Source organism: Semicossyphus pulcher, unplaced genomic scaffold (assembly GCF_022749685.1).
Source record: "Semicossyphus pulcher isolate SPU_LCO1_2020_fin unplaced genomic scaffold, fSemPul1.0.p SCAF_22, whole genome shotgun sequence".
In the NCBI taxonomy this organism is placed as follows: domain Eukaryota; kingdom Metazoa; phylum Chordata; class Actinopteri; order Labriformes; family Labridae; genus Semicossyphus; species Semicossyphus pulcher.
In genome coordinates, this window is record NW_027211696.1 from 16,433,705 (window position 1) to 16,459,644 (window position 25,940).

Here is a 25,940-nt window from a genome sequence, read left to right on the forward strand (position 1 = left end):
ATCAGTAATCAATTTTAACAAATCCAGAATTAATATCAGTTCTTTACATGTACATAATCTAACATTAAGTCTATGAACATTTGCTTGTTAAAAGCATCCTGTTGCTGCCTTTTAGACTCTTTCTACATCTCTACAAATGCATGCTGCGTTCAAGTACCGAGGGAAAACGGGCAACCTTTTTTTAAGTGCACTCATGTGGAATTTCCGTTTTACCAAAATGATTATGCTAATTTCAAGCTTCATATTTCACTGCATTATAACTGTGGCGTAGCTTAGCATAATTTAGAGCTAAAAACTGGTGCTCTGTGCAGGCCCTCTTACAGCCTCTGCCTGAAACGACTCAGTCAGCTCTGCCCCTTTAAGAAACCCCGCCCCTACAAGCCCACTTTCTTCTGATTGGCCAGCTCTCCGAAGCCTGCTGTGATGTCACAAAGCGCAGCGTGTAGAACCTTACGTTCACAGCAGCCTGGTGATTACTCCAACATACTTTGACCTGCAGATTTGAAACTTCACCCACATTTAGTCTGAACATCCAACATTGTAACATTATATATATATGTCTCCCCCTCTTTAATATTCCTGCCTCATATAGCTTTCATTTTAAAACCTCAAAAATCTTAATACACGTTTGTGTATGTTGTTGTTTTTGCTGATTCTGAATCATACATTAGTCAGCATTATCGAGACTTCTCTCTCCTGAAAGTTACTGTATCTGTTCCTTATTTATTCCTAGAATAGTAATCTTACTTTCAAAGCAGCCAGCTGTTTTTTTTTTACCTTTTCCATTTCCTGTTTTATATCTTACCGGACCTAGAACAACTGTGATGCACAGTCAGCAGCTTCTTAGCATTTTGTCCCATTGTTTCCTCTTCCTTCTTCCTTTTTACAGCCTGCTGCTTTTAAAAGGACCTTGTAAACTCAGCAACCTTTTCTCCAGGACATTAATTCAATTTAAAGAACAGAAACCAGTCTCATCCTTTTTTCGTTTTTGTGTAGATCTGTTTAAACTGGAAAGAAGCCTTCCTTATATGATACCTTCTCCAATGGATGACTCAGTGGAGGACGCTGGAGTCGGCAGCAGCTCCTCCGATCGGCTCGTCACCTTTGACATATCAGACTCCGTCTCTGAGCCTTCGCTGAGCCGACTGTTTCAACAAGGAACATGGACAAGCATTATAACTCCCAAACATCCCCACATCTTATTATATAATCTATGATTAGTGAAGGCTTCACGACCTGTCGCTGTTTGGGAAACTCCCAGAGAGGCTGCATGACTGGGCCGCAGAGTCTTTCCTGTCCTTCGGGGTCATAACAGGAAGTGAAGTAGAGACGGGGATGACAGACTGAGGAGGAATGTCTCTGACGGTGAAGTCTGTGCGGAAAGGAAAGAGTTAAAACTGGAAGCAGCTCTTTCATAAAAGATAAGGGTGGATGAGTGAAGGGCTGAGGAAGATTTCATTCAAGTATAACCTCTTTAAACGACAAAAACGACACTCAAAATGGTTGACTTCCTGTTAGGTTTAGGCTATAGCTCCAAGAGGCTTTTTTGTAGCTCTTGACATGATACATTTATGTACCAAATTTTGTACATCTAGGAGAAAAGGGACTATTTTTCTGAAGATTTTAGAGGACGTATGGAGCCAAAAAAATTGTGATATTTTGAGCAACTTCAGCCCAAAAAAAGGCTTTTACTTTGAAAGGAAGAAGAAATAATAAAGATATTTCCTTTAAACATTATAAAACATCGATCAACGTGGCTTAGAGAGCTTAACAAAAGAATTGTTGGCGACCTTTGTGTTTAAAACTCACTCTGCGGGAGAGATGCTGTCCTGTTCTTCACCATGGCAACCGCATACTTATCCTGAAGTTTCTAAGTAGTACAAATGAGAGAGGCTGGGTTAGGTGTATAAACAACAGACACGAGGACAGACTCCAGCGGGGACGAGCACTTCAGACCAGTTTTTATTCCAATATTTCTCACCTTCAAACACGGGGGGAGAGAGTCCTTACAGCTTTTATGGACGATAGCGGTGCAACCTGGGGAATATTATACTTTAATGTTAATAAATGTGGATTTCATGCTAATAAAAAATCATGAAATGAAGCTTTAACTTACTGGAGCAGTGCAGCAGGTCCTTTCCAGAGGCCTGCTTGTCACACACGAGGCACACGGTCGGGCCTAAACAGGCGCCCGTGTTGAACCGATGTCCATTCAGCTGCCGGTCCTTGGCCTCTCGGTCCTTCCCCTTCCCCTTTGAAAACCATGCCAGAGACATAGGCGTAAACACAGCACATACAGACACGAGGTGTAAGCTGCAATCAGGCCTTAATTCATATTTCTATACACCATGTATATGCAGAGTGAACTCCACCATGTGTACGTGGATATATGTGAGCCTGGGAGGAATCCCCGCCTTTATCCGAACAGTCAGAAAGTCCAGCGAGGAGGAAATGGGAGCGCAGCGTAAACAACAGATGCAGGTCGGGGAGGGCTGACAGTCTCCGTGCTGACTCGACAACGGGGGATTAATCATTAAAAGGAAGGAGGCTGGACACCATGTTTGGTCTGTCACTCTGACCTTGAGCTTTTCCCAGAAACGCTTCCTGGTTTTGGTCTCACGGCGAGCAGAAAGACAAACCTTACCTCGGCTAAACCTGGGATACAGACCTTTTAAAAAATGTTCCAGCATTCATTGTAAAGTGGTTTAAAGGTTCTTCCACTATCTTTATATTCTTGTTTCTATTGTGTGTGATGTGTGTAACAGCAGTGTATTTGTGGCTTGTTTACCTTGGTCTTGTTGCGTGTGCTGGACATCCTGCTCTTGAGGAAACTGAAGGTGCGAATAACTTTGTACTTTTCCGACTCCACCTTCGTCGGGATGTTGTACTTATCCAATTCCTCCTCTTCAATTCTGAAGGAAAATAAAAGTCACATCAGGGCAGTTTGTTGTTTCCTTGTTTTATGGCAGTGAAGTTGTTGGTTTACAGACTCGTGTTAGTCGGTCAAGTCACAGCGTCTGAGTCTACAGGAAAACTAAGAGTGACAGGCTTGTGTGGGTGCAGTCACAAGCATAAAACGTGACTGTCGTAACTTCAAACTGTCACACCCAGTTCCATTAAATGTTATGGAAGCAACTGCAATGAAAAGTTGTTAGACAAAAATGTGCGTTCATTCTCTGCCGCTCTGTGCTGTGAAAGAAAAAGCTGTTAGAGGGCAGATACATGCAGATCGACAAAGACGGACGTGATCAATGTTGTTAAAACTTCTAGCAGAGGAGAGGAAATGAGGAGAAGAGAAAAGGAAACAAGGAAAGGCGAGGAGGGGGGAGAATATGATGACACTCAAAGAGGTGAAGGCGAAGGCAAGAGCAGAGGAGAGGAAAAGAGGAGAGGAGATAGAGAGTGTAGGAAACAAGCGAAGGAGAGGAGGGGAAACAAAGAGAGGAAAATAGTTCAGGCAGAGACATAAATTAGGAGGGAAGACACAAGTAAAGAAAACAAGGAGAAGACAGAAGACAAATGAGAAGAGGAGAGCAGGACAGAAGGAGAAGAGATGAGGAAAGACAGAAAAGGGGAGATGGGAGGAGAAGGGGAGAGGAAACCAGAGAAGAAAGGAGATAGAACAAGGAGGGAAGAGATGAGACGACACAAGACCAGAGGGAAGGGAACAATGAGTGGGAAGGAGGGGACATAAGGACAGGAGAAAGGAGGAGAAGGGGAGAGGAAACCAGAGAAGAAAGGAGATAGAACAAGGAGGTAAGAGATGAGACCACACAAGACTACAGGGAAGGAAACGATGAGAGGAAAGGAGAGGAAATAAGGACAGCAGATGGAGGAGAGATGAGGAGAGACAGAGAAGCGGAGATGGGAGGAGAGGAGAAGAAAAGAAAGGGAAGGAGAGGAAATAAGAACAGGAGACAGCAGAGGAGAGGAGGATGTAGTCTACTGTCAGCTGCGAGACGTGCTGTAAGTTCGGGTTCGGGTTAGTCGGTTTAAGACGAAGGTTAAGGACTTTCGGGGCGACCCTCCACATACTCTTTGAGGAACTCTGACAGGGTCAGATGTTGGAGGGACTCTGTCAGCTCCATGCTGCCCTCGTCATCGTCAGCTGACTGGGCGCGCTTACGGAAGCTAACCTCCCTGTGGAGAACAGCGCACACACACGGACACACACACTGAGGGTTTAATCTAATGAGACGACTCATATTAAAGATGGAAATTTCTTGTGTTTTCACAAGAAATAATGACTTTACACTTCTTTTAAAACCTGATTTGGTCCCTTATCTGCCACTAGGGGGAGCTACTGAAGTGTGGCACAGTATTTATACATGAGTTGGCAAAATGATTCTTAGAGCAGAGTCACTTTTTTATATGAGATTCTGCATTTAAAAAGTAATTTGCCAGTGCACTGTAACATGCGGTACATTCATTATGCATTGTGATAAGATGCAGACGATAACATCTGAAAATAAGCTACAAAATTACAGCTACAATTGGATAAAATGAGAGTGTAAACGATGGTCAGATCAAAGGCAATGTGCGTGACAAAACCAGGGCTGTAAGTAGCTCACACTGATACAGCCTGACCTGTGCAATCACTACAAAAGAAGGAGGATCAAAACACCAGCAGTACATTAAACCAGCTCTGCTTCAAGAGAACAAAAGACAGCAGCAAACTTCACAGAGGAACCACATATGCTGCTCCTGGCACTGAGGTAAGAGCGAAGGCTCAAATGAGTGTAGGACAGAGAAACACTACACTTAAAGGGAAGTAGAAGAAATACACTGTAATCAAAATAGCACTCAAAGAAATAAAAAAATGAAGCATAAATACCTTTTTTCATGCGACTGCTCGGTTATACTCGTGGCTTTTTGCTCTGCAGACATAAAGAATGAGGAGAAGTGTGGTTAAACTAATCATTCAGGTACCTGACAACTCATTTGAAATTGGCACGAAAAGAAACTGCTGCAGCAAATATGCACAAAAACTAAAAGAAAGATCCACATAACAAAAAGTCAGGCAGCACAAATTTCAATCATTTTCACACATTCAATCAGACTATAACAGTCCAAAGTTAAAAGTTAAAGACCCCCTCCAGTGAGAATCAAGTGTTTAACTTGTAAACATCTCCGTGTGGTGTTTCTCATTTGCTACAAGACATATCAGGGACAACATCAGCAGTCACCTCCATGGCTGGGCCTGTCTGCTTTTAAACTGCAGTGTACCAAGGACAGGCTGAACAACACGTTTTCAGATTGGCAGGTTTGAGACGTCACAAACCTAAGGAGCCAATCCCGTTAAAGGATAACTTCGGGATGTTTCAACCTAGACCTTATTTTCCCATGTGTTTGTGTGTAAGTGACTAGTGGAGACAACAATTACTGAAATCGATCCAGTATTCAGGGAGGGAGCACCGGCCGGCAGCCGCGATATGAGATACAATGTAACTAAACGTCGCACCGCGCATACGCCAATATACAGCCACCAAAAGCGCTTGTTTTTGCTACTGACAGGCTCAGATCGTTATAATAAGTGTCCGACAACACTGTACTCCAATACATCTTCTCTCACTCCTCTCTCCTTCTTCCTACAACAACTACGGTCTCGCACGAGATTTCAGCGCGAGACTTCTCCATGAGCAAGACTTCTCCGTGAGCGAGACTTGGTTACGGACAACAACAGAGAGCATCAGGTAAAGTAGCATGGCTGCCACAGAGTTGTCAGACACTTATTGTAACGATCTGAGCCTGTCAATAGCAAAAACAAGCGACAAGTGGCTGTATATTGGCGTATGCGCGGTGCCCCGTTTAGTTACATTGTATCTCATGTCGCGGCTGCCGGCTGGTGCTCCCTCCCTGAATACTGGATCGATTTCAATAATTGTTGTCTCCACGAGTCACTTACACACAAACACGTGGGAAAATAGGGTCTAGGCTGAAAAATCCCAAAGTTATCCTTTAATGGACGGGGTGACACTATGCATATCATTATGTGTAACCTATGGCAACCACTTCGGCGATGTGCAAGCCAGCTGTAACCGTCGTCATTTTTGCAAACTCACTACTGACTACTAACGTTAACGTTACTACTGCTAATTACTACATTTCAAGCTAGCTAAGTTTCCACTAGTTGCCACTGAACGATGGCAGAGACGTGTTTTGTTTTTGCAACAGAAGGGGTGGTTGGAAATTTGCGTAGTGGGCGGAGCCTATGCAGATTCAGGAATTTTTGATGAGGGAGAAGGAGGATTTTTTCAATGTAATTAAATTTGCAGAAAAAACATATCAGACACAATTTATTACTTCAAGCAGAGCATTTTATATGTATAAAGCATGACTGCAGCGGCTCTTTAAGCTTCCTATGTTTGTTCCTCAGAGTGAATATTTCACACATTTCATGTAGCATAAGAGGAAGCTTGTGAGGTTTCATTTACATGCCAGAGGAGCTGTTTGTCATCTGAACAGGTTCATATAAGAGCATCTGAGTGCAACCACAATTCATATGCAAATTAACAGCGATGAAGCACAAGTACGTGAACAATTAAAGCAGCACAGACAGACACAAACCCTCACAGACACGTCGCATCCGTCACCAGGCTGCAAATGTGCATCATGGAAATGTTTTTCTTGCACCACCACTGCCATTCAGATGAAAGCAACATACAGACATGCGTGCAAACCCAAGCCAAGGTTATTACAGCTTTATTATTAGTCTCTCGAATCACACACAGGAAGCAGCGACACTGACAGCGGCGTGCTGGCCATGCTGGGCCGTAGTGTGACGGCTGCAGGCGTCCAGTACTTACTACCAGGGTGGAGCAGAGACAGAGATTTAGACAGAGAGAGGGCCTGAAGGAGAGATCGGCTGTGGCTGACACTGTGGAGCACGGCATCTACAGGGCACAGTGGACAGAGGGCTGCTAACACATCTGCTACAAACTATCACCTCGTACAGTCAACTCCGAAATGAGAGCTTTCAAAAATCACTATGGTGCAGGCACATGGTGAATATTTTAGAAGGCAAAGCTAGAATCCTGTTGTATTTGAAAACTGTGAGACATTTTCGTGTTTTTGTTGGGTGTTATATGCTTTAGACATCTTAGCCAGGCCTGATGACAAAACTCCAGGAAGACACTGCTCCCCGTCCGAGAAATGGTACAGCCTAATCCTCTGTTCAACCAAAACTTGTAGTTTTAAAAATGTTGTTCAACAAAAAAATAAAAGTGTTAATCAGTGAGCTTTATAGCCCCTGGTAGGCTAGCTGTTTCCCCCTGTTTCCAGTCTTTATGCTAAGCTAAGCTAACATCTGCTCGCTTTGGCCTCGTATTGATCAGAGATAATTTTATCTAAAACTTCGGAAAAAAAAGGATTGGGCATACCTCTCAAAATGTGGAACTATTACCATAAAATTCGGTGTATAAGACTCACTTTTAATACATTTTTTCCATCTAAAAAGTGTACTGCATCCTATACACCGGTGCGACCAATATACCAGTATAAAATGCAGAGGTATTTTATTTTGTTATGGTATTTTAACCAGACGATGGCTCTATAAGATAGCTAATGCTCTGCCAGGACGTCATGATCGCCAGTGCAGCCGCTAACCTCAAAACAATCTACGTTAATGTAAGCTGCTAGCTACCACACCTGTAGCTAGCAGGACTGCAAACTTAACATGCTGAAAACTAATGTTAGCCTGTAATTTGTGTGTTTTCAATGTGTTGAAATAACAGACTGCGACTTTTATAACATCTTTTTACTGGGAGTTGACTGCACTTTGCATTAGTAGTGAGGCTATCTACAGTTAAAAGGTGGATTCAAATTAGCATAAAGTTAAAAAGTGAGCTCCTGCAACAACCAAGTGGTGAGACTTCCCTATTAGTAACACAACAAACAAGTTAGTTCATGGAAATGTTAGTGACACATAAGACTATATTTCTTATAATGTGAGATTGAACAGTCACAGTGATACTGACCAGGGCTGGTATCTGAAGTGTGGTTCTCCCGGGCAAAACGAGCAGGGCGCAAACTGATCTTAGGGGAAGAGTAGGAGTATGAACGCAGTCGAATCCCAAAGTCACCCATATCCTGGGTAAGGAGAAGAATAAATTCAGAATACAAACAGGATTCAAAGAACTTCTCACCATAAAAAGAGAAGTGAAAGTATTTGGTGAAAGTGCGTAAGTAAGAGCAGTATATTTTTTACTTTCGTCGTGGGTTCACATGCTGAGGAAGCAGATTGGCTGCGAGTGCAAGTAAGGTCAGGGGATGGATGACAGGTTTCCCTTTTGTTTTCACTTTTCTCAACATCTGGTGAGAGCGGGAAAAGTGGAGGCTTTGGCTCAGGGCTGTCCTCTTCACTGTCCACTTCCAAAGCCACTAGACTGGGACTGGATGAATGAATGACCAGTTGAAAAAACAAAGCGACACATCAGAAAACTGAGAATGGGATTTCTTCTAAACCTAGGCCTATTTTACATAATTATGGGTCTAAATAACTAATTAAGGTACAAAAAGTTCTGGACAAAATGCTGTCATAACTGTAACATAATTCCAGTAAGAAAGTACATCTACTAAAAGTGTTTGTTTTTGCCACTGAAAGGCTCAGAAACCGCCATTACTCTGTGCTTTTCAAACCCACCAGACTCCATTGATAAAATCTGCGTTTTTACCTTACCTTACAGAACACTGGAGTTTCTCATCTATTGCTGCCACGATATTATACCAATTATAATGTTTTTGTGTTTTTGTATGTAAGAAAGATTTGTATTGGATCTAGCTAAGTATTAAAAGTCACATGATAACATAAACAAACTCGTTCGAGGCAGTGCAAGCCCAGCAACTCTCGTGTTATGCAAGGTTAAAATGACTGATTTTGTCAATGGAGTCTGGTGGCTTAGAAAAGAGCAATAAATAGCTGTTCCCTTCCGAACCAAAAAAAAACCTCTCTCTTCCTGAATGTTGTCAGACACAATTTGATCCTCTCAGTGGCAAAACAAGCACATTGGTGGATGTACTTTGACAGTGTGCAATTGCCCCAAAGGATTACATAGCAGCCATTACAGCCTGTTTTGTGGCAGCCAGCTGGAGCGATCTACTGGAGCAATTCAAAAAACTTATTGTACCTTTAAATCATTGAAAAAAAAATGTGTAAAACAAGTTTAGAAATACTGGAATTTCCCTGTAATACCTGAGGTCACATGTCTCCATGGGAGGACTCTCTCTCTGATCCGTCGGTTCAGAGAAGGCGGGACGGTTCAGCCTGGCGAGGGCCTGATCAGCAGGTGAGAGTGGAAGAGAGCAGGGTACAGAGGGAGGGCAGAAATCTTCTGAATATGGCGGAGGAGTGTCAGTGGCAGGAAGATCGTCTGAGTCCACCGCGTCACAGAACCCGCCGTCAGTCCCTGTGCTGCCGCTGGTCACGCCACTGACGCTGAACTTGATGTCGACATCTTCCGCCTAAAGTAAAAACAGAAGAAAAGAAAAAATTCCCCTTTTTAAAAAAAGAAAAGCAGAAGAAATGATGTGATAATTTGGGTTTAAAAAGAGAAATGATTTAAGACCTGTGTCTTCTGTGTGATGGTCAGATCGCTGCTGTCGATCATGGAGAGCAGAGTATCCGAAGCACACTTGGTGAACTGGTTCTGGATTCCACTGGACTGCATTGAGTTCCCATTTACTGTGATACACAAAGAGAAGGACCTCAGGATAGCTTCAGTATAGTTTATTATAATTCAAATAGATTACTCCTCTTTGTTTCCCATTCTTTTTCCAAGTTAAGCTTCACTACAACTACTAAAGAAGTCTCCAAGGAATTTGTTTTTATCCTGCTAAATGATTGACTGTCACAAAACACTGCGGGAAGCCATTTTTATTACCATCATTCACCCCAGCATCAGCCAGATAAAGATGTGGTTTAATACAGACCAGCTTTAGGAGTAACATGATCTCACAGATATCTTAACCAAACAACAGATTTTTCTCAACAAAAACACAACAAAACCTTCTCTCAACTTCAAGCTCTGATAAGCCTTCATGCCGGTAATTTGGGATCATCACTCATTGATCTTTCATCGCCTAAATGTCATGGGCTTAGAGTAAATAAAGGCAAACGTGATGAGACACTGCATACCTGCTCCATGTGTGCCCTTTAAAGGTTTGTTTTCATAGGAACCTCCACATATTAACGTTAACAGTCGGCTAATTTACTGGGGAAAAAATGGATTATTGACACGTGTTGAGTTACGCTCTCGTTTATTAGCCAGGTCTGCTTAGTAATATTTATATACACCTTCTGTTTAAAATGAATTAATAGAAAGTGGAGACTAGGATTTTTACACCTGGGTTAAGTTTGAACTCTTTAAACCGTCATCATTTTCACCTAAAACTCTTGAGTCCAGAATCTTCTGTATTTTTAGCAACTTTAGGCTAACGCTACGCTCCAGGGAAGGCATGCTTACTCCATTCATAAAGTAAAAAATTAATGAATTTGTCAAATAATTTGATATTTAATCCAGAAAAAACACTTGCAACAACCTCAGCTTTACTTTATGTTTAGTTAGAACCAATGTTGCCATGCTAACACGCGAAACTTTACTGTAATAATACTTGCTAGTCTTTGTGTTAGCATTGCCACTTGTGTGTTAGCATGCTAACATAGCTTGCCTGTGGACTCTTGTTGCCTTTGAGGAAACAGTCTTGTTACCCTTTCTTGGAAGGCAAACAAAATCAATATGAAGTGACAGAAGATACATTTATTATTTTCTGTTAATCTATATTATTAACTAGTTAACATGTGTATGCAGTATTTTAGTGTTTTAACTGGTCGATGTGGAGCTAATTTTAACTCCTGTAGGGTATCTGAATCTATAATGATACATAAATAATAAATTAAATTAATAAAACTCTTTACCTGGAACTAAAGCTGTCAAATTTATATAAAGCAGTTAAAAGAACAAAGCACAGCACAGCATGAATTAAAGTTAAGCACCTTAAAACTGTCCCTAAGCACACTGGCTAAGTAAAGTAAATGTTTCCAGTACATGTACAGTTATTTGTGCCACGGTTGGCATGATTGCGTATTTACAAGAGTGGTGGAAAATGACCTCTCCTGATGAGAAGCCATTTTCATAGCTCTGTGTGCACTTTCCACCCAGACTTTGATGTCTGGCCCAGCCATGCCTGCGCTAATGTAAGGGAAATCCTGGGCATCACAGAGGCATTTCCTCTCTGCTGCTCTCACACAGTGAAGACAATTTTGCATGGAGCTCAAACAAACAAGGCGGACTTATTTCATCCTTTTCAGTGCGTTTATATTGTTTTATCTACATGTCTGCTAGCTTGTGTTACTTTTGTCAGTGTGTGTGTATGCAGCTTAACTCACAGATATCAAAAATCTTGATTTAATCTTAATTGAAGCAGGGGCTCGCTCCAACAAAAACAGACAAATGCTGAGTCATGTCAGTGAAACCAGTCAGACCCTTAGGATAATTTCAAAATAACAATTACTCAGACAACTTTGCACCACAGACTTTAAAGGCTCCAGCGGTCTCTCCAGAGTTTACAGCAATCTCTTCATTCTCTCACAACAACACACAGGAAATTAGCATTCACCGTAACTGTGGCAACACCTGAAGCACTTTAGCATCCTCCTTAAAACGTTTTTACAAGCCGGGAAGTGTTTACGCTAGCTAAGCTCATATACTAGCTTGTGTGACACGCGTGTGGTTAAAGAGAATTCAAGGTTAATGCATGAGGCTCACCTAAAATGTCAGCTTTTGTAAACCTGCGACATTTGAGCTTGTTAACATTCCCCCTCCTCTTAATTCAAGCACAGAGCTCCACTGTCCCGTCCAGGGGAGTCGGGGGAGGGGATGGCAGGGCAGGGCGACAGGCCAGAGGAGGGGGGGGAGGCATCTCCCAGCTCAGACAGAGTTTTTTGAGTGGGACGAGTCTGACCCCATTCCTGCCTTTGTCCCAGTGACAGGGCAGATTCCTGGACATTAGGCTAAATCATTGTGGATGGAATGTTCTGGTACAAATTTTCCCTTCCTGATACCTAGACTTGATTTTTGTCTGATACCGAGTACCCCTCTGATAGCAGCGCAATAAAACATGTACGTTTTCTTTTAATTTACGTATTTCTTTACTGCTGTATACTACTAACCCTGGATGAATGTGATATGGTGGCTGTGATTTTAATTGGCCTGCCTCTGTACAGTGAAGGAATCCTAACCTAGAAACAAGCTAGGCTAACGTTAGCAGCAACTCATCTAGCTCGTCGCCCTTGTATCCGACATAAAGAAACCCTTATAAAACTGCTATATTGAGTGTTTCTACCTTTATAATTATCTTAACTTTATATTAAAACATACAGCTACAAAACATGTGATGGGAAAACATTTATTGCTGACATTTTGCTAGCTTTGAATGACTTAATCGTCTCTGCTAGCAAATGCTAGCAGCAGTTGTTTGGGAAAGGCTAATAAATTTTAGTATTGGATTATCAATACCTTTTTTTTCTTCATGGTACTTGATTATTGGCCAATATATAAGTATCACTCCCATACTTGTACAATAACAGCTGTATTGGCTCACTACACCGAAGGAACGCTAACCTAGAAACAAGCTAATGTAAGGCTAGCAGCAGCTCAACTTGTGAGTGACATCCTGTGTCTGCCAAAGCATTGTAGAAACAGATATTTTTAACAAAACTCTGCTTTATATAGTATCGTTACCACTTTTAATTATCTTAGCTATTTATCACAACCTTTAAAAATGTGGTAGAAAAACACTGCTGACATTTGCTTGTTAGCTAGCATTCCACTCCTGCTAGCACCAAACTGTTTGTTATCCTACATGATTCCTGATAAATCGTTCTTCTCACTTCTTCTTTGCAACTCTAAATCAGCATTTGCTAACGGCAGACATATTATATATTATTGCTGAAGACTACTTTTGAAAAGAAGAAACAAGTACATTTTTGGGGGCTAATTAATTTTGCTAGTGGATCAGTGCATTGACAAGCATGCACTGCTAATTACTGGTATCAACATTGGAATATTGGCTTTTATTATGGAAGGGTAGCGATCCACTACTGCACTACCAGTATGATGAAACATCCATTTAATCAAACAAAACAGCTCAGACAGCCGTGAACCCTTACTTGTGTTTGTGAAGCAGTAAGTGTATTGATTTCCTATGATGCGATCCAAACCAGAGCTCTGCATATCGAGCCAGCGTCACAAGAGAAAGCCTCCCCAACCAGCTTATAATGCCTCGTTCCCACACCCTGCTGCTCAGCACAGCCACAAATATGCTGTTGAAATACCCATCCTTTTATTATCTAAGCCACATGGAGCTCCTATGCGAATGCCTGTCCAAAATAAAAATGATGAACCAGAAGTTAGTGCATGACATGCTAACACCCTCTTCCTCCTCCTCCTCCTCCCAGGAAGGGTTGATGGCACAACATCAGGTCCTCTGGAGGTGACTCAACTACCCACAAATCAAAGCCAGATGCAAAAGTATTATTGCCAAAATATTAAAATAAAAACAGTAGCACGCTCCAGATATGTTGCTTTTGGGTATTCTTAAGCAAATAAATCACTCCTTCTCCCTTTCCTTCGTTATAAAAATAGACTGACGGATTAGAAGAATAGAAGACCCACCTGATAATGAGGACAGGTATTCTTCTTCATCATCGTCGTCATCCAAAGACAGAACAAGCTTCTCTTCAAAAATCTTCCAGAAAAAAACACACAAAAATAGAGGAAACTTTTAGGGAGTGTTTTTTACTTTAATGCTCTCAGACACACACGTGGTTGCACGCAAGGAAGTTAAGAGGCAAATCGTAAACATTTACAACACAGAGACTCACATAAATATCTGTATGTAAACTCACGTTGTCCAGCAGCCCGTTCTCTTCCCCTCGGAGCTCCTTCCTGATGCCTGTGCAAAATAAAAATATTTAACCAGAAGTTGATGCATGACACGCTAGCTCCTCGCCTCCTCCTCCTAAGGACAGTCAGGTCCTCTGGATATGACTCGACTATCCAGGAATGGGAAAAAAAAGCTGGCCAATGAGATGTTGTGCTCATGCAAAGCAGCATGTCCAGAGGAAGAGCACATACTCCCTACTGTGCAGTTGTTATTTCGAGAGGATTAATGGGCGGCTGCAGAAGTCGGGACAGGGTTAAGGTCAATACTGAGGAACACTTCCTGCTTCCCTTTACGAGTCGATACTGCCACCATCTCTCGCTATGGTTACCAAAAACAGTAGCCACAGGTTAATGAGAGCTAGCAGATGTTTGTGTGTGTGCATGACGAATAAAGGAGGTAGGTTGTGGTCGCTCAAGGAAAAAACAACAATCTGTCCCCAAAGTCTTCCCTGTGCTCTGTGAGGAAACACATGTGTAAAGCAGAGGGTTCCTTTTATGGCGTATGCTGGCGTGTTTTCTGCAAGTGATGGATGTCTAAGAATACGAATGTTTGCTCAAGGTGATCTGTGGAGGTTCCTTTTCCAACAGCTTTCAGTAAACTCAGCAACACGCAGAAAATTAAGTAAGTGCTGTTTGTGCATGCAGAGACGAGTGTGATGGCAATACTAGGGCTGCAACTAATGATTGCTTTTATTGTTGGGTAATCTGTTGAACATTACGTGTAAGAAAAATGTCCTCCGAAAGCTTTCCTGAAAGCTTTTTTTCAGGAAAAACAGAGAAAATCAACATTGAGAAGCTGAGCCATAAATAATTAGAAGATAAACTGATTCTCCAAATTGTTGTTAATCATTTCTCTGGATGGACTAATACTTTAGGCACAGGAAAACATCTGTGAATCTCCTCGCGCTTATGTCACCAGCTGTGTGTGTGTTTGGCTCTGTTTGTGACATTTGTTTGTGTTTTTTGCAGCTCGTGTTTCACAGCTGGCACATCCATGTGACAGCTAATGAGTGGCGCATGATGGAAAACACAGGTAATGCACGTGCCTAGATGGAGCTCGCCTGTGATAAACAGACACTTGATAGCAGCTGATTAAAAGAACCATATTTGAATTTGATTACGGCTCCAGCAATCAGGTTTTTTTACTTCTGCTCAGAAACTTGATGTTGCGACGCAGCTTTTCGTGCCATCTCTGCCTCGCTGAAAACTAAACCTCACAATCAGAGGAGTTTAAATAAAGGTTTTAAATGGTAGTGCCTGGCAGATACAGGATTTCCGGAGTCCACAGGAAAAGCAAATTTAGAGGAGAAAATTCACTGATTTCCACTATGGCGGCTGATTGATCATTAATTTTATAGCTGGGATGAAAGAAACCTTTTTTAAGAGGATTGTGCACCAATTTTGCACCAACATGACAAAGAAAAATGCACTCAGAATGTAGCTGTTTTAAACAAATAAGGTTATTAAAGCGCATTTAACATTATTATACACTGTCAACCAATTGGAGCTCTGTCTGCTCGCTGTGATGCTCTGCTACTCAGCTGCACACAGTGCTTGTCATATTGTAATCTACTAACGCTGGAGATATACTCACTTTTAGCCTTCCGCTCAGGCCGTATGCAACTACCACATGTGGAGGATGTAAACAACAGACAGTGCGAGACTTGAGGAGGTTACTATGACGACAATTCTGAGATCACAGCTTTCGTGTGTTCGGTGGACAAACACACCGTCAGCACCGTCCCCACTCAGTTTCTACAACATGTTCCTCGTGCACGGACTTAACGGTCCTGGATGTGTTTCCATTTAGTTTTGCAGCTCTCTCCACGTCGACTTCTAGAATGGAACTTATCTGTCTCCAGCTGTTTTGACAGGCATGTGCTGTGCAGTGGCAATGACACATCGTACAGATGTGGATAAATGTGGACTTGGTCTATCGGCTTGTCTTCAGAACTTCCTGCCCTTGTTGACCCTACTGCTTTGTTGACCCTGTTACATCCCCTCTGCCTCGACACTGCCCCTACTGGTCATGTGCATACTGCGTCTTGCATGAGTGTAGTGTTAATGTTTGAGGACGTGCACAGCCGACGCTCCAAACAGACGCAGGGAACGCATGGCAGCCATCATGCGCACGCAAACGCATAGTTAAAAGCAAGAATATCTCCGGCTTCAGTCAAAACATGTACGACGAAATATCTATGATTGAACCATATCGGCCAAACGATATACTGTATATCTGTCGAGCTCTTGTAACTGCTGACTTTTGAATGAATTTGATACTTTATACCACATTGAGTAAATGTAACAAGGCATCTTACCTCCATCATTTGGAATGAATTCATCTTTGTCTTTTTTGTCTTCCTCGCTGTCCGCTTTGAGCTCCCTGATCTGGGACACAAACAGATCTCAAGTTAACAGTCACTCTGTAACTTACAGAAACAAATCACCAAATAACCAAGAGATGATAATATCAATCACTTATATCGTCATACTACCTTGTTATCGTCTACTATCACTGCATCCCAACCTGTCTGTAATTTCCATATCACCTCTAATGCCCAGTGATTTACTAGCTGTGATAGGTGCAGTATTTTGTTCACCGTTACTTGCTCAACTCTCATCGAGATGTCTGCACGTTAAAGGGTGTGAGAGTCAAAGGCTCACTGTTTACACAAGCCTGCCTTATCTTGACACTGTTTATCACAGGGATATTTATTAGCCACTTCTGCCCCGTAAATGTGATAGAAATAAGGAGGTGGTTTGCGCTTACCTGTTTACTGACGCTCTGTTCTCCCAGTCTCTCTCTCAGGATCATGACGGCGTCCTGAGGGCAGCTGCCGGGCGTCTGCCGAACAGTCAGGGTCAGGGAGTTCGTCCTGGGGCAGAACCTCAGCACGCAGGAGCTGTCGGACCAGACGCACCTCACACCTGGACCGGGGCCGACGACAGGACCAGGAGGACTGAGGAGGAGAAGGAAAGCACCAACAATTAAAAAGCTAATAGGCTGAGTGAGCAAGACCTTCTGTGTCATTAAACACATCTGAGGTGTTTCGTATGTACATGTCACCTCTTATCAAAGAAGTGGTGGGCTTCCCTGGGCTAATAAATGTGTTTTACTTATGACTCACATGCTCTTGGATCATGTGTTGCTTCTAGCAGTTTATTAAAATCATAAAAGCGGATAGCATGAGCTTCACTTGTGATTAAACACAGGTTCCAGAAAGCCTTTAAACACCGTAAATAGATTTAAGGTTTCCAGGAAGCGATAAAAGGCGTTCCTGTGTGACACTAAATTGGAAACATATGATTTTAAGTGCATAAACGTATTATTTCATTAAGTGCCCTGATGCATAACTCTAGCATTCCCACACATACAAGCTTATATTGCGTAAGGATTAGGCAACAGATGAACTCATGGCCTTACGCTGTCAGCACCCGGAACATGGCGTGCTGTCCGTCCCTCTGAGCCAGCTGAAGGGGCGTGTCTCCCTCCCGATTGGGTAAGGTCAGTAACCTCTGACCTCTCGGCTGGTGGATCAAGAAACGGGCGAGTTGGACCAAACCCAAACGAACTGCGAGGTGAAGGAGGGTTTCTTTGGGTTGAAGCTCAGCAGCTGGAGAGAGACCCACAAAGAATGAAAGAGGAATGAGTTAGAGCCATACTGTACACCACACCTTTACCTGACATCAATGGCAGAACTTTGTTGATTAAAAATACAAATGTTAGCATTTATTTCAGGCTTTTGCACATCTTAATTCTTAAGGTAAAATATAAACTTAAATACTAAATCATCTTTATATATGCTACAATATTTCCATGTGAGAAGACCAATCTAGCGCCTGAGGGATATATCAGCCAGTGGATATTATTGGCCGATATAGGCCTATCACAGATGTGTAAGTATGAGCATAGATGTATTCTGGGATTATTAAAGTAATAATGTGAAAGATTTTCATGTAAATAAATTTCTGTTAAGTCACTATCTAAGCCTTTGCATTTGCAGTATTACAGACTGGGTGTCCAGTTAGTGACGCGTTTTCCATCATCCAGCAGTGGTTGGTCTGCCAGAGAGGGTAGGCGGAGCTAAGCGGCTGCTTTTCCACTCTCTGCAAGTGTTGCGAGTAAACAGTAATCTACAGACTACAGATACAACTTCAAAAATAAGTGAAAATCCAAAGAAAAAGAAACAAACTCGACGCTCAGATGAAGCAAACAGTCTGAAAAGGAAAGCGACCGTCAGCGAGGAAAATCAAGAGTTACAACCGGAGTCAACTGTGGACGTCACACATGCAGCACTGTCTGGATATCTGGGAAGTGTGCTCCTGTAATTACCGTTTATCACCACAGGTGTCGCCAACGAGAACAAAACTGAGATATTGGAGATTACCACTTTAAATACATTTATTTGCTTAAGAAAGCATTCCTTTGAGTACCTTTGCAAAGTCAACTATCCACGTAGAAAAATTCATGATAGCGGCCGCCATATTGGTAAGGGAGGATTTTTTTGCCTTCTAAAATTAGTAGCAGCTTAAAACATCCCATATCAGTCGAGCTCTAGAACAAACTATGACCATACTAGCAGTGTAAATCAGAGCCAGGCTGATATAAGCTTATGAATGATTATTAAGAATTTGCAGTTTTTATTATTATTAATATTGCCAACTAGGTACCTCAGCTACAACTCTTTAAAAGTCTAGTTTCTGTTATATGTTAAAAAGCAATTACTATCAACCAAAGTCTTAATCAAAATCTCCCAAATACCGATACAAGCATAAGCCTCAAAAATCAAGTATTGCTCATGCCATACTAAACTTCCCCTCATGTAAACTTTTATATCAACCTTCCAATCGATCACAGTGTTGCATTCTACACACGCTCTCTCCACTCAGCGTGGATGTACACATAATCTGCTGCATGTGTATGGAATGTAAATCAGTAGTAAACATTGCAGATGAAGGGTCTCTGGGTTACGTAAAGTCTGCCAATGAATCAATGAATACGTAGAAAAACTGGATGCCAACACCTGCTTCACATCAGCTGCTGCCTTTTGCCTCGAGTGCACAGGAGCATGAGGGAGTAGCAACAAGAAATATAAGGGCATATAAACAATCCAGATTCGCTGCGATGATGCTTCTACATTAAATATCTGGGCTAATGGGATGCAGCAGCACAGGGCGGGTACAGGGTACAAATCCTCCATACACGCCCTTGTTGTCTGTAAGCACAACATGAAAGACTGTTTTGGAGAGGTACTTTATCTGCAAGTTGCCATGGCGCTATCTTTACGAACCCACAAACAACGTGCAGAAGAATTCAATCTTATTTCCTCTTCGCCCTCCAACTTGTTGCCGGAGCCCTGAGATGATCCGAAATGCCTCGTCACCCCTCACAATGGCGCCGCTAATTGTGACCCAGTTTCATCCGACTGAGAGGAGTGAATGCTGAACATGCTCTTCAAGCAAAGTTCAACAAACAAGAATGTCATTGTCGCATATTCCAGTAAATAGTGTGCAGAGGGACAAGGGGCCGATAGCTGCTTTGCATGTGCACCTCGCCCTTGTTTTGCATGGACATTTGCTTTTCCTAAGCAAGTCCTGTATGCAAACTGTACTACCGTTTAATATGAGATTAAAGGCAGCCTTTAGCCCTCCCTTTTCTTATCATGCTACATAAAAAACAGTCTGACATTGTGAGCTGGCAATAAACTGCACCAGCTAAACTTTCATCTTAAAACTGCACCTATGTTCAATATAGAACATCTTGGCAGCTGTGAGTGTTTCACTGTCAATTCCTAACAAAAAGGAGAGACGTCAATGCTTTCGAATAATGAATCATCATAATAAAAAAAAAAAGCCAGATGCCAGAAACAACTAGTGTGGGTGCAGTGCAGAGGAGGATTGTGGGAGTTGATTTAATAGACACAGAGGTCTGCAAGACAACTCTAATCTGACTGGAGAGGAATAATGGCAGTAATTGCTCCGTCTTTGGAGAACACAGGCTTCTGCCCGGCTGGCTGGCTGGTCCTGAACATCATGTGATGAAAGAGTTTGGCTGTACAGTCAGATCTCATGCTGGTTTTTTTTCAATCTACTTAACACCAAAACACCACTGCAATGATATTAAGCTAAGGGATTCATATTGTTTTTCTTTAAAGGGGCAGCGCTCACAAATAAACAACACAGTTTCAGTTTTAAGTTTTGAGAAGGCTGAGGTTTGATTTTTAAGGGATCTTTTCTCAACTTCAGTTGCTTTTGTCAAACACAGTATTTACTGTGGAAGACGTGTCAACTGTGTGTTACCACAATTTTTCAGATATATGCTTTGATTACAACTATTTAAAAAAAAGTATTACATTATAATTGAATTGCCCTACATTTTGGCAAACCAACATTGGCTTTTTAGCTCACATTGGCTTGCTAGCTAACATTACTTTGTTAGCTTTTATTGGCTTATTAGCTAACAAGATTCTACATTACATTGGCTTTCTAGCTAACATTACTTTGTTAGCTTTTATTGGCTTATTAGCTAACAAGAGTCTACATTACATTGGCTTGCTAGCTAACATTGCTTTGCTATCTTACATGGGCTTATTAGCTAACAAGATTCTACATTACATTGGCTTTCTAGCTAACATTACTTCGCTAGCTTACATTGGCTTATTAGCAAACAAGATTCTACATTACATTGCCTTGCTAGCTTACATTGGCTTTCTAGCTAACATTGCCTTGCTAGCTAACATTACTTCGCTAGCTTACATTGGTTTATTAGCAAACAAGATTCTACATTACATTGGCTTTCTAGCTAACATTGGCTTGCTACCTTACATTGGCTTGCTAGCTAACCTTGCTTTGCTAGCTTACATGGGCTCATTAGCTAACAAGAGTCTACATTAGATTGGCTTTCTAGCTAACCTTGGCTTGCTAGCTAACATTACTTCGCTAGCTTACATTGGCTTATTAGCTAACAAGATTCTAGATTAAATTGACTTTTTAGCTAACATTGGTCTTTTAGCTAACATTGCTTTGTTAGCTAACTTTGACTAGCTAGCTCTTGATCTGGCAATAAGTCTGAGCAAAAATATCAACACATACTTATTATGTTATTATCATTAAAAAACATACAATTTCATGTGGGCAATTTATGATCTGCTTGTGGAAGACATTATCTGAATAATGCAGCTAAGGGTGAAAATTTCAACATAATCATGTCTTTAAGGAAACAGTTCCCCTTTGCACAGGGAAATCCAGAGACCTCAGTGTGATCAGCTAGCTTCCTTCTACCGAAGAAACTTTCACTATGAAAATAGATATGACGTCTAAACACCTCAGCAAATAAGAACAGAACTGTGAAAAGTCACAAAATATGTGGTTTTAAATGTGGGTGAACCAACAGTTAAAAAACATCTGCAGGATGTACATAACAGCAACAACAGCATCTTTTGGAAGAAATGCAAACTTTTTGCAACTCATCCAAAAGTTTTCCTCATATCTGCCGAGCAGAGAGGAAACCCTGACATTTGACCTCTGTGGATGATACAGGAAGTAGCAGAGCACAAGTGTATGAAGCCTGAAGGATTTGGGGCTAAACATCCTCATATGCATACGGATGCAGATCTCCTGACTGTTGGTGCTTTTCTTCTGTTGGACTCGTTTAGTTTGTGTAGTTTAAATGATTCATACTGCACAATATGCAGACCCATCTGGTCTACACTCTCACTTCCTAAATCATTACCTTCTTTAGGATGACTGTCCGGGTCTCTCCACTCCTGGGGGTAATCCATGTTGGCCATAGCCTGTGTGATCTTCTCATCCAGCTGCCTGAGACCTTCGTGATCACCTGGACTTTGCATGTCCTCCTCTTCGCAGTTAAATCCTCCTGCAGAAAACTCCTCGTCAGCTTTTACCGCCCCCGTGGAAAACCTCTTCAGGACTTCTAGGAAGCTCTGGGGTTCAAGCTGTTCTCTGTTTATGCTCAGGTACTCTGCGGCTTCCTGGGCAACGTCCCCGAGGTATTCAAGAGATGTTTCACCCTCATTCTGCTTAACTTGGTCTTGTGCGTAAAAGTAAGACGTGACAGAGACAACTTCTGCAAGGGAATGACCTATTGGAGAGAAAGATAAGAGTGAGTGAGACAATGAAGGACAAAAAGTTAAATCTAAGCATTTGAAGAAGTTGATTTAAGGACATACCGGGAACTGTGTAGCAAAGGGTCACGCCATCATCCCCTCTTTTTGCTGGCGTCACATGCGTAAGCTCAGAGCCTTGAAGTGCGACATAAAACTCTGCGTCTTCAGGAGCCTTTGCTTGTAACGTTACATTGGCCTCCACCTGACCCTGAAATGAGAAATGTGCTGGATTATAAAATTGCAATGGCTCCAATTCGTGGTGGAAATTCTTACGAGGGGCTGAATAAAAAGTCTTCTTCACAGGAAAAATGTTTCACCCTGCTGACAACTTCGATGGAAAGAGCAAAATCAGGCAGAGAAAAGAAGAAAGAAAGACAGACCAGTTATTTTCTCACGACGGGAGTGAGCTGCACCCCGCTGAGCGTCTACTTCATGATCCACCTTCATAATGAGATTCATTATTTCTGTTAGGTTGACCTTGTTTTTTTTCATTGACCTCATGTAAACTGTGTTCACTCATGCATCACCTCAAAGACACCCAGAACTCTCACGAGGGTCTGCGATCGACTGAACATGGAGGGAGAGAGAAGCAGAAAGATTTTAATAAGATCCCAAACACAGACATCAAGATATTCAGCTTTACAGCCCCTGATGCAGGAATGTCCAATCAAGTACATTTGTTTTACTTGCCGGAGACCACCACAAAAAGTATTATTTTCCCGCCCTTTAAAAGAGGATTAGCTCTTAGTGTATCTTGCAAAGTCGAGAGGGAACACATACTTGAAGTTCCATACTTGTGCAATATCCTTATCTACTGTTTTCTTGTCCTCAGCTTGGGGTTTTATCTGGTGATTTATGAGGCTGTCCTTAATTCATCCTCATTGTTAATACTTAAAGCGGAGGCATCAATCATGTTTGAATCTATTTTTAGGGCCTTGATTTGAACTTTGTAACCATTTCTTCTCCAGCCGCCCAGTGCTCCGTTTTCTAGATTCTTCCGACTGAGTCCCGAGACCTTTTAGTGGGAAAGCAGCCAAATACAAGTAACCAAAGCATAAACAGTTGATAATTACAGTTTAGACTGTGTATGGATTAAATATGAGCCACATTATTATCAATAAACAAGACGAGTCTACAGACATGCTGGCGGCTGTGAGGCTGCACTTAAAAGCTAACGTTAGCATGCTAACATTCCAACAAAGACGATGCATACACGTTGATGTTACCAGGTGTAATGTTGACAACGTTCACTACATGTTTAAGCATGTCATTTGATAATAAGCATTAAACACAAATTAACTCTGGGTGTTATGAGACTGTCATTAGAAGAGGAGGTATTTAAAGCTCCTGTGAGGAACTTTCGTTTTGTGTTGATTTTGGCGCCCCCTGTGGACAAAGCCGTACCTCTTAACTCTTTGCTGATTTTGACCTGTACATGTTTAAGTGGTGGTTTTTAAGAAACGATCTCATCCTGCTTTCTTTAACAGTCATATGTATCACTCACTTTAAATGTTTGCCCTGGAAAATGTAAACAAAGGATGCGTGCAGTTAATCAACTCATCTGACACCTACCCCCCCCACCGCCAGCAATTTCAGGTAGGGATCGACCGATTATCGGCCGGGCCTTTTTAAAAAAAAAAATAAATAAAAATTATTTTTTTATTTTTTTATCCAACGGCCGATAAGAGTGCAGAGTGCTCACACACACGGCAGAGAGGAGAAAAAGTTCATTTCTTTGCAAATTTTATTTAACTTTGTTTTATTTCCTTAATAAACTTCAGGAAGTTATTTATTTATTTATTTAAATTTTCAGTTAACTTTATAAGAGATGCTGCTGACCCTGGGACCTGCGCTTTTTGTTTGTTTGTTTAATAAACATATGCTTAAAGGCATTTAAACAAAGTTAAGTGTTGGAGTTTGTATTATTCAAAATTTTGACGCCAATATTTTCACTGTTACTGCAAATGAATATCAGCTCCAAATATCGGTTATCGGCCTCCTTGACTACTAATAATCGGTATCGGTATCGGCCCTGAAAAAACCATATCGGTCTATCTCTAGTTTCAGGCATTAAAAATAACGAGATAGAAATAATCAATCTTGTCTCTGATGGTCTGGTTTGCTTTTGTAGGTCATAGAGAGTCATCAGAATTAATTTCAGTCAATTTCAAAACCAGCAAAAAACTCCTCACAGGAGCTTTAATCATAAACAATATCAGACCAAATTTAGCTATTTAGCTAATATTGGCTGATACACGACCACGTCCAACAAATCAGCGCTGATACCAAATTCCATGAGAACGCATGTTAGCATTTTTTGGACATTTTACTCAATTCACTTTCTCAAAACAACATGTCAACCTCACTCTGTTGCTCGGGATCACCAAAGTCCTAACAATACATCCTAACAATCTTTGCAGTGAAACATTTGACCCGCTATTGAAAATCAAGAATTCCCCAGGGGACCATGAATGTTTGAATCAAAAACAGAATCAATGCAGATGTTGAGATATTTCCTTTTGAAGTTCAGAGGTGGATTGACGTCCATAGCGTGGTCAAGACAAAGACGATTGTTGTACTTTTTCTAGATTTAGCCGTTTAGGTACGCTGAGCAGTATTATGAGATAACAAGATGCCTGCAAAAGGACACATGTCAAGACTGCATCATTTCTATTTAATTTGATGATTAAATGTGGAATATTTATCCACACAACCTCAAAGGGAAAGCACATCTTGTCCCTGGCTAGCAAATCAATAACATGGCTAGGGCTTAAAGACAATCTTTTGACCAAGCCTGCAAACTGATATCAGTCTAACTCTAACTCTCCTTTTATTTGCTTTTCCCTAAACTCTTAGAGTTGCTCTTTTCGTCTTTGGACTGATAATAAAGGTCTGAGTCAGACTGCAGTTCCTCAGCTTGTTGTGAGCGCTAAGTGGTTACCTGCAGTACCACTTAGTGCACACTTAACACTGTTAATGTTATCGCTGATAGTTTTTCCACCTTACAGAAAGATAAGATGTCTGCCAAAGGTTTGTGCAGCCTCTCTGATCTCTTAAGGCTAGCTAGACACGGAGCATGCACCTGAGATACATTGCAAAGGAAATTTAGTATCCATTCGCGCAACAATCCTTTGTATTTATTCTCACTTGCAAAGTCATATTTTTAATAAGTCAGGGAGCTTTATCCGTTCTCTGTCTTTGGTGCTTCACTTTTCCTGAAACTGGCCTTCAGCTATTTGATGAAAACGTCTCTGAAAGACACAAAAACATATGTTTTGATATTTTTAATATCTTTGTGTGTCCCAATAATCTGCAGCAGCCTCAGATAATATTACTTTACACGGGTAAGATTTGATCAGACAGAATTTGCAGCATTTCCTGCGCTTCGGGCGAGGAGGATGGCTCGTTTGCGATAAGGCGTCAAACCTTTTCTCCAGGGCTTCATCATGACGAGCCGATCCAGTGACAATGAAATATTCAACACCTTGTGCTTTTAGCTCATGCTTTCCATATGGGCAGGTCAGGCTTAATATGTAAACTATGGAACATAAAGACAAGGCGGTTTATGAATATTCAACAGAAGCTTGATAGAAACTTTAAACCGTCATAATTACCGGTTGAATTATTGTTGTAATTGGAGCACAAAATCCGAACACACGCCTGCGGCTTGACTGTATATTCGACCCATGTTGTTGTCCATTCAGAGGGGGGAAAAACAACATCAGATCTGCTCCTTTTGGTCTCCAGGAAACCAGCAGTCATCAGCTTTAGAGCTCTTTGCCATGATCTCCTGAGTGCAACACGTAGGTGACGTCAGGGGAGCATGATCACTGCTGCTGCAACAACAAAAACAGCTCCGATAACAGTCCCTGAG

At 41.6% G+C, this 25,940-nt stretch overlaps 1 protein-coding gene across 2 annotated transcripts in view; it reads right to left on the bottom strand.

Moving 5' to 3' along the window:
• arhgef28a (Rho guanine nucleotide exchange factor (GEF) 28a) overlaps positions 1-25,940 on the bottom strand; it is a 57,576-nt gene that overhangs the window by 22,979 nt on the left and 8,657 nt on the right. The window contains exons 3-21 of one of the 2 annotated variants that reach the window (XM_069673364.1): positions 22,130-22,274; positions 21,673-22,041; positions 17,365-17,554; positions 16,711-16,900; positions 16,259-16,328; positions 13,904-13,950; positions 13,671-13,743; positions 9,564-9,679; positions 9,191-9,459; positions 8,207-8,390; positions 7,977-8,088; positions 4,835-4,877; positions 4,036-4,140; positions 2,789-2,912; positions 2,117-2,252; positions 1,982-2,037; positions 1,810-1,870; positions 1,237-1,372; positions 1,036-1,145 (exon numbers count right to left, since the gene is read on the bottom strand). In XM_069673364.1, coding sequence (XP_069529465.1) covers positions 1,036-1,145; positions 1,237-1,372; positions 1,810-1,870; positions 1,982-2,037; positions 2,117-2,252; positions 2,789-2,912; positions 4,036-4,140; positions 4,835-4,877; positions 7,977-8,088; positions 8,207-8,390; positions 9,191-9,459; positions 9,564-9,679; positions 13,671-13,743; positions 13,904-13,950; positions 16,259-16,328; positions 16,711-16,900; positions 17,365-17,554; positions 21,673-22,041; positions 22,130-22,274 — 2,536 coding nt within the window. Of the gene's footprint in view, positions 1-1,035; positions 1,146-1,236; positions 1,373-1,809; positions 1,871-1,981; positions 2,038-2,116; positions 2,253-2,788; positions 2,913-4,035; positions 4,141-4,834; positions 4,878-7,976; positions 8,089-8,206; positions 8,391-9,190; positions 9,460-9,563; positions 9,680-13,670; positions 13,744-13,879; positions 13,951-16,258; positions 16,329-16,710; positions 16,901-17,364; positions 17,555-21,672; positions 22,042-22,129; positions 22,275-25,940 lie in introns of both variants that reach the window. The other variant, XM_069673363.1, reaches the window with a different exon arrangement.